We start from the raw sequence: 9,015 nt of genomic DNA, 5'->3' as shown, positions 1-9,015 counted from the left end.
GAATGGGCATCAAATGGCAAATGCAGTTCAATGTTAGCAAATATAAAGTGATGCAGGTTGGTGCAAAAATTCCCAAGCTTGGGTATAAGTTGATGGGATCTGACCTAGCAGCAACTGACCTAGAAAGAGATCTTGGGGTTGTGGCTGACAAGTTGAAGGAAATGTGGCTGCTGTGGAGGGAAAAAAGCAGATGCCATGATGGCATACCAAGGAAATGAGTCAAAACTGAAACTGCCAAGTTCACACTCATATTATAGGTAGCTGTGCTTCAACAATACTTGGAATGCTGCCTACAACTCTGGTCACTGCATCTAAAAAGGATGTTGTAGAGCTGAGAGAGTGCAGAAAAGGACAATTAAAATGATCGAGGAGCTGTCCTATCTTCCCTATGGGGAAGGGTGGCAGCGCTTGGGGACACTTCAGCTTAGGCAAGCAAGGGGAGAAGAGAGATATACACTATTACTCATGGCATGAAGAAAGTGGATTAGGTGACATGTTTCACCCTCCCACAATGGCCCACGGCTATTATCCTGATGGCTAGATGCCATCTCAGTATCAGAGGTGGTATGTCTAGGGGAACATGGGTACGAGGGTGCTAAAGCACTTGTATCCTAATTGTGAGTTTTCTACAGGCGTTCGTGTGAACAGAATATGAATTAGATTGCCCTCTGTACGGTTGAGCATTGCTCTTCTTCGATAAAATAATGGCACACCAAAAGCCTTGCTTGGAAGCACTCTAAAGCCTTCTTAGTTCTGCCAACCTTAGGGATGACCCTGAAGTCGGCTGATACATCTCCCGCATCCATGAACAGTGCCCCTTTAGCTACATTAGCAAGCACACTTAGAGAAAGGGTTAACTTTTAGTTCGTTGCAGTCTTCTGCACCCAGGTGCCCTCCAGATGTGTTCGACTACAACTTCCGCAATCCCCAGTCAACTATTATGGAAATGCACATATTATTACTGCAAGTCTATATGCTTTAATATCACATGCATGTATATGTGCTATTATTGAGTCATCCTGCCGCGACTGCTTCCTCGCTTCTTTGCCAGCGCCTAACTTATTATCAGATTCGCTATGCCACCCGCCGGATCCCGTCGGCATTGCAACCTGCAAAATACGCAGGGTTTCTCTTCTTTTTCTGTCGGCCGACACGATACTCTGTCTCTCCTTTAACTTAGGAGTATACCAACGTCGGCTGAGGGGGAGAAAAGAAGGGAGAGCGGTGGCGGAACGGTCGTGAACTCGCTTTCTGCCGCAAAAAAGAACGCGCGGCCTCTTCGTTCATCCTGAACGCCCATAGTAAATCAGGAGCCCCCTGCCGAAGCGGCGCGATAGTTCAGTCCCCAAGATGGCGGCCACCATGAAGAAAGCGGTGAGCAGGCTGAAGCGGGGCGGGGAAGTTGGGCTGCTTGTTGCTGAGGCGGGTCGCCTTATTCTCTTGGCTCCCGTGGCCGGTGGACTCGAGGGAGGGAGTGGAGCCGGGCTGGAGAGCCACCGGCCTTGCTTGCTCCCCTCCTCTTCTCCCTTTCGTGGTCTGGGGCGTGGAAGCGAAACAGTCTCGGGGCTGGTCTTTGCTCGGAGGGGTAGCTCTTCGGAGTAGCTCCTGACGCCAGTGCGGTCTTTCCCTGCCTAGCGCCCTCCAGATTCCCAGGACTACAATTCCCATCACTCTTGCTGGGGTCGGCGTTGGGGTGTAGGAACTGTGGTCCAGGAAACATGAAACGGGGAAGGGACAAGCATCCCCTAAAAATGAGAGTATTCCCAGGTGACTAAGAGCACGTGTGCACTCCCTCACACACGTGTGTTGAGTCCAGAGCTTTTTGAAAATAAGGTCCCTGGAAAAGGAGAGTTATCTTTTTCCAGAAATGTCGGAAGATTCCTTCCGGTGCTGCTGCAGCCTTAAAACACTCAAAAACGGGAGTAGGCTAAGGATGATGAAGCCCTTTTTTGAAACTTATTGGAAGTGTATTTATTTGTTACATTTTTATTTTAGGGTTTTTTTTTTTTACCAAGGACCCAAGAGAGGATCTGTGAATTTCCTCTCCCATTTTATGCTTCTAAGGTGAAGGTCTACAAGAGAGTACAGCAGCAGCATAACCATAAATTACTTCCTGGCACCATAAGTGGGGCAGGGTGGTACTAATTAAAGATATTTACATCTCAATCTTTGTTGCTAGAAGCTTGTATAGGGCCTTCTGTCTCTCCATCCCACTTATATCTTCACTGTAACCTTGTGAGGTAGATTTCCTAGTAGGGAAATGCTTATTGGCATTTGCTTTGCTTTTTGATGCTTGGTGAACACATTCCCTTTTTGATTTTGGAGAAGATACTAAGGTGATCTGAAAACAAGTAGTAGAAATAATGGTAAGTAATAAAAATGCTTTAGGCTAGTATTGTAAGCCCACCCAAGTTACTAGCCTGAGCTTTTTATTTTTAACTAGTCTGCCAAGAAAAGGGAACTCTTTTGGCTGACCATGGAAGAGAACGCCCTACTTGGAAACACAGGCTTTTTGCCTTTTAAAACAGCCTATCTAGTCTGGTGCCCTCCAAACAGGTTGAGCTTGGGAATGCTTGGACTTGTGGTACAGGCTGAAAGCAAATTATGGATTGGGACAGAACAAGGGCATGGTTAGGAACAAGCCAAGGGTTAAGAACCAGGAGGACAAGTAGAGGTGCAGGTACCTTGGACAGGATAACAGGGCTGGAGAGAGACAGTGAGCAGGAGACAGCAAGCATCAGGCAAGATGTAGACACTTGAGGCAGGATATACAGCAAGACAAGTTACATGGTATGACAGGGTACATGGCGAGGTGAAGGAGACAACAGCAACCAAAAGCAATAAGAGTCAGGCAAGATGCAGGAGCTGAACCACACCTAGCTAGCAAACCTGAATTTCTGAGGCAACAGGACAAGGCAGGATACAGGATAGGCAAGAGGCAGGCACAACAGCTACAAACAGACCTGTATCGCTGAGGCCAGTTCTGGAGGGAAGAGCTTGCTTTTATATAGCTCTTCTTGCAGAACTCCCAGCTGGTGCTCAACAGTAGACTGAGAGCTCCAATAGGGCCTGGGACTGACCCTGAAAATATGGTGGTAGTTGTTTCGTTTCTGGCCGCCAGAGCAGCCTAGATCATGACATATGGAAATGTGACCCTCTTGATACTTCTGGACTGCTCAATGACTTTCATTTCTGTCTGCCGTGGAGTTACTTTTTGAGTTGGGAGTGGGCTTTACTGTGCTGCAGTGGTTCTGCTCCTACTTGAAGGGCTGTCTTCAGAAGATGGTACTGGAGAATATTGCTCAACCCTGTGAATAGTTCAGTGTGAAGTTCCTTGTGGGTCTGCTCTGTCCCCCATGCTATTTAACACCAATGTGAAACTGCTGGGTGGTGTCATCTGGAGTTTTGGAGTGCATTGCTCTTGGTCTGCTAAATGCATGCACTACAATTTCTCCTTTTCATCTTCAGCAGGTAAAGCTGTGGTTATGCTAAACCTGTGCCTGGCCATAACAAATTAAAACTCAATCTAAACAAGACTGAAATGCTGTTGTGGGTGGGTCCTCTGAGTGGATGAAGGGTTTTCAACCTGTTCTAGATGAAGTTTCATCCCTCCTGAAGGAGCAGGTTTGTACTTGGCAGTTTCTCCTTGATCCATCTTTGTCACTTACACTTCAGGTGGCCTCAGTGGCCAGGTTCTTCCAGGTTTGGTTGGTGGCCTAGCTACTCCCCAATCTAGACAAGGATAGCCTGGTTTCTGTAGCCTACACTCTGATAATCTCTAAATTAGATTACTGCATTGTACTCTGTGTGCTGCTCTCCTTGAAGGCTGCTCAGAAACTGCAGCTTGTGCAGAATCTGGCAGCTGGATTAATAATGGGACTTGAATGTATAAGACTGGTTCTGTCCCTCTTGCATTGGCTGGCTGTATGCTTGTGGGCCCAATTCAAGGTGCTGGTGTTAACCTATAAAGACTTGGGACAATAATACTTGACAGAGCATCCCTCCCATCTGCAATCTCCATAGATGCTATAGTCAACATCAGAGGTCTTCCTCGGAGAGCCAACTCTAAGGGAAGCTTGGAGGGTGGCAACAAGAGGAGCGGGGGCTTCTCTGTGGTAGCCTCCAATCTGTGGAATGATCTCACTGGTCTGCCTAGTGTCACTGCCATCTTTTTGGCACCAAGATGGCCCTTTATCCTGGGGCATTTCATGATGGGTTTGAGGGGACAACCCATCCCAGGTTTTTCCTTTACAGGGTTATTCTTTGCTGTATCGCTTTTAACCATTTTTGAAGCTAATGCATAATTGTCTTCAATAATGATGGTATGCTGTGTTACATACTAACACATAGGGCTAGATAATATATATGCAACTAGTGTTAAGCATAGCATTAACATCAGTAATATGTGTGTTATTAATATATGTAACTTGGGTTAACCATTAGAAAAAACTTATCCAAAATTGTGTAACATTCTAGTTTATCCTTTTATTTTCTAATGATGTGGTTCAGTATCCTTGTTGTAATAAACAATAACAGATAAATTAAAAGGAGCAGTGTATAAGTGCAATATGTTCATCACCCAGAGATAACATACAAGGCTGGTTTAAACTTAAGATTCTTCACCCTAGTGTTGAGTAGGCCAGTAGTACTTTAAACATTTAATGATTTCTAGAATCATGAAGCAATGGGGCTTTGGAACGTATTGCAATGACAGTATTGAACAAATAGCACCTTGCTAGGAAAGACCAAACAGCAATACTAATGACTATGTATTACAGTGCTGCCCAATTTTTTCCCCATTGAAGGCTGCTACCTATACGTCTTCATATTTACAAGGCATACTATACAACATGCCAAGTGGATCCTGAAGGAGAAAAATACGTGTTCTGCCACCATTTTCCTTTTTTTTTTTTAAAGACTCACAATTCCTTTCTGAATTCGGGTGTTTTCTGTGGTTACTCTTGGGTACAAGTATCCTGAGGAGGGTCCATGCTCCTTGGAAACATAGTTCTTCCCTTTCCATCATTATCTTGTCTCTTTTGGGTTTATGGTAACTACCTGGTTTAGAATCTTTTGGGAAATAAGGCAGGCAGTGTTGGGAAGCTGAACTTTGAAATAAGCTTTACGTATCCTCATGCAATGGAAAAGGCAGATAATTGTCTCATGCATTTGTGTATTGAGCTCTTTCTGTTTCTGTTGGTCTTATGCAGGCAGCAGAAGACGTCAATGTCACTTTTGAAGATCAACAGAAAATCAACAAGTTTGCCAGAAACACCAGCAGAATTACTGAACTAAAAGAAGAAATAGAGGATAAAAAGGTAACCCGATTACAAAGTCCCTGAGCACTCATATCAGTACAGTTACCAAGATATATGTCCCATGCAGTTAAGAGAACCTCTTACTGTTATGGGTGGACTAGAGTTTTCTGTGGCGTGTAGGAGTTAATGCTTGATTTGAGCATTAAACCCATTGACCTCAGGATTTTTTTCTTAAATGGCTGCAGCTAATTTAGAACTCAAAACATTGTGTGTGAAGGTACATAGAAATATAGCAACAGAGCAAGTCAGAAGGACTCTCCTGAGCCATCTAGTCTAACCCTGGGCTTCAGCCGGTTCCACTCACAACATGCACACCATGTGCATGTCTAGCCTATCTTTGAACACCCGCACCAATGGGACCTCAACCACCTCCCGTGGAAGCCCATTCCTTACCCTCGGGGTCCTAACTGTCAGGAAGTGCTTCCTGGCATCTAAATGGAACCTTGATTCCCTTAGCTTTGCTCCGTTGGAGTGCATCCTGCCTTCCTCTGCAGGGGAGAACAGGTCTCTACCCACCTCTGTGTGACATCCCCTCACATACCTGTATGTTGCCAACATATCCCCGCTGATTCTCCTCCAGGCTGAAGAGACCCAGTTCCCTCAGTCTCGCCTCATACAGCATCCCCTGCAAACCGGCCACCAACCTTGTGGCCCTACGCTGCACTGACTCCAACCTGGCTATATCCTTTCTGTAATGAGGGGCCCAAAACTGAGCACAATACTCCAGTTGCGGTAGTACCAGAGTCATATAAAGTGATAGTAATCCTTCTCTCAATCTAGAAGTGACACTTCTGGCTATGCAACCAAGGGTGGCATTTGCCCTCTTGACCACCGCATCACACTGCTGACTCATGTTTAGCCTGCAGTCAACCAGTACCCCGAGGTCCCTTTCACAAGTGCTGCTCCCCAGCCACTTTTCACCTAACCTGTACTTATGACAGCTATTCCTATGCCCCAAGTGCAAGACCTTGCACTTACCCACATTGAACGCCATCCTGTTGTCTCCTGCCCACTTGCATAGTCTGTCCAGATCCTTTTGGAATCTGGAGTACCTGCTCCTCAGTTGTGGCCACTGCCCCAGTATCATCTGCGAATTTGATCAGCAGACTGTTCACCCCTTCTTCCAAGGGTACAGTGCCTTATTAAACTTGTATGACATTGCATTTACATTAGTTTATTCACTGAGTAATATCTTGACTACAGAAACAACTCCAGAACTTACAAGATGCATGTGATGACATCATGATGCTTGATGATGATTCGCTACTGATACCTTATCAAATAGGAGATGTCTTCATTAGCCACCCCCAGGATGAAACACAGGAGATGTTAGAGGAGGCAAAGGTTAGTGTCTCTCTGTCTCTGTCTTTCTGATTATTAGTTACATTTGCAACCATGTGTGCCACAATTTTTATTTTGTATAAATCAATTTATAAATTAGGTACATGGTTTTATATAGTAATGCATACAACTTCCTAGTAATTATACATATGCTTCCACAAGAGTGGGCCAAATACCCAAATGACTTGAAGCTATATGCCACCCTTTCAAATATTGAAAACATCCTCAGATCTTTAAGCCCTTGTATTTTAGGAGACAAGTTAATACTTCCACTGTTGTAATATCAGTCTTTCAGGTGTCAAAAGGGGATATAGAATCAATTAACACTATTGATCTCCATGAACCAAGTAGATTACCTAAAAGACCAAGTACATCAGTGAATGTAGAAGACTGTTCCAGTACAGAATTTATCTGTATAACCTTTTCCCAAAAGAAGCAACTGTTTCAGATTGATAAAAATACATTTAAAAGACGCATTAGCTGTACCGTATCACCAGCAAATGGCCAAATTAGGCAATCCTTTATCAAAGGTAGGTTGTGACATTCCAATATACGTGAAACAAATGTTGTTACCAAGACAGCCTGAGAGCCATAGATACAAATATGCATCAAAGCACTATCCATTATGTGTTGGTTCCCATAGCAGTTTCTCAGATTCCCAACTGTGGTCCAAATAGGCTGGGAAAACCTGAGTTATACTAAATCATATGAAATGTCCTGCTCTTTAGAGTTTGTGTAAAACAGGGATAGCACCCCTGTTTATAGGGCACCATGCCAAGTCATCTAGAAATATAAGAAGCTGCCATAGGCCAAGTAAGGCAACTGGTTTGTTTAACCTAGTATTGTCTTATCCGGCAGACCTAGCGTTAGCACCCAAGAGGGTGAGGTAGATGCCAGGGCTCCAATGGCTCCACTGGGGCTGATGCTACTTTCTATCATCCGTCTTCCTTGATGTTTTGAAGAACGTATTTTAATGGGGATGGCAGACTGGTAGTGTTTAGTCTGATGTTTTGAAGTAATAAGCACTGGTGGACATTGCAGTTGCCCATCATCTTCACTTCACTGGAAAGCTTCTGGGCCCTTATATAACTAATATGCTTTGAGTTCCAATCTAGACATTCATGCATCTATTTTTACTAGGCAGGTAGGCAGGCAGAGTCCTCAAGCATTTTGGGAAAAACATGATGTGCTCTTTAATGCCAAAGGAGATAAAAAGTGACCAGAACCTAATTTGGGAGATTAAAAGCAAAATATTATGTTAATTGCATTGACCAGAGACTTCTGAGCTAAGCCAAAGTGCTTAGTCAACAAAGGGCCACTGCAAATATCTCAAGGTTCTTATTTGGAAAGTGCATGTAGCCCATGTTTAGACCATCATGCAACTTGAAAGTTGGACAGTGTTGTATAAATAGAAACGATCAATGTGCAGGGCTTTTGTTGTTTTCCAAGTAGTTCTGCTCAGGCCTTCCTCTTTTTTATTGTAGACTGCTGGATTTTGCCGCATTTGAATTAGTCTGGATATGTAACTTATTTTTATTGCTGTGGAACCCATGAGCCTGTGGAAGATTGTATTTTTAAAATGTTCATATACTGTATCCATCATTTATTATCATTGGTCCAGTAAAATAACTGTTTCTTTTGATGAGTTTTTCCAAAATCAGTTTGCTTGCATCACTAGCTGTTTTTCTTTTGCAGCAAAACTTGCAGGAAGAAATTGGAGCTTTGGAGTCACGTGTAGAGTCCATCCAGAGAGTATTATCAGACCTGAAAGTGCAGCTTTATGCAAAGTTTGGAAACAATATCAATCTTGAGGCAGATGATAACTAAATATTCTTGAAACAATATTTTTGTACTAATTGTTCTCTTTAAAAGATGTTTCGAAAAGCCTCACTTATTCAGGTTTTGTTTTGTTTTCTATTTTTTTAAACTACATTCACTTCTGTTTCATGTATTTAATGAAAGAATTATTTTGCACAGCTATAGCTATTTATATGTTTTACGTGAATAGATCCAAATTCTGCTGGTTGCATCTTCCACAGTGGGTGCTTAAAGTTCTATTGAAGAAGAATAAAGTGATGCAAGCATACAGTGTTCTGTGCCCATCTTTTTTTAAACACCTCCTCCAAAAACCTGCACCATTTCACTGATACCAGTGCAAAACATAACAGAATACAACAGTAACAATGCTCGTGAGCTAGGGATCATTTTTGCATACAGTAGCAGTCAACCAAAGTGCAGTTCTGGCAGAAAAACATAAATGAATGTGTGGCTGCATTCACATGTCAGTTGGATGAGTCTTTCCAAAAAGGCAGCCATGGCAATGAGGTTTGGACCCAGCGATTCTTCTGTTTATACA

General features: G+C 43.4%; 1 protein-coding gene across 3 annotated transcripts; it reads left to right on the top strand.

The window, feature by feature from the left end:
* Positions 1 to 1,168: 1,168 nt before the first annotated feature.
* On the top strand, positions 1,169 to 8,745 carry PFDN4 (prefoldin subunit 4). 3 transcript variants are annotated; one of them, XM_044455787.1, is made up of 4 exons: positions 1,169 to 1,374; positions 5,211 to 5,318; positions 6,522 to 6,662; positions 8,355 to 8,745. In XM_044455787.1, exons 1-4 carry the CDS (start codon positions 1,351 to 1,353, stop codon positions 8,484 to 8,486), a joined length of 405 nt encoding a protein of 134 aa, XP_044311722.1. In that variant the 5' UTR covers positions 1,169 to 1,350; the 3' UTR covers positions 8,487 to 8,745. The 3 variants fall into 3 exon arrangements, with proteins under 3 accessions (XP_044311722.1, XP_044311723.1, XP_044311721.1); XM_044455788.1 differs by lacking the exon at positions 1,169 to 1,374 and adding an exon at positions 2,343 to 2,366; XM_044455786.1 differs by lacking the exon at positions 1,169 to 1,374 and adding an exon at positions 3,556 to 3,624.
* Positions 8,746 to 9,015: the final 270 nt, after the last annotated feature.

This window comes from Varanus komodoensis, unplaced genomic scaffold (genome assembly GCF_004798865.1).
Source record: "Varanus komodoensis strain SLA01 unplaced genomic scaffold, ASM479886v1 scaffold8, whole genome shotgun sequence".
Lineage (NCBI taxonomy): Eukaryota > Metazoa > Chordata > Lepidosauria > Squamata > Varanidae > Varanus > Varanus komodoensis.
The sequence above is the reverse complement of the archived record's forward strand: the minus strand, read 5'-3'. Positions and strand labels throughout refer to the sequence as shown.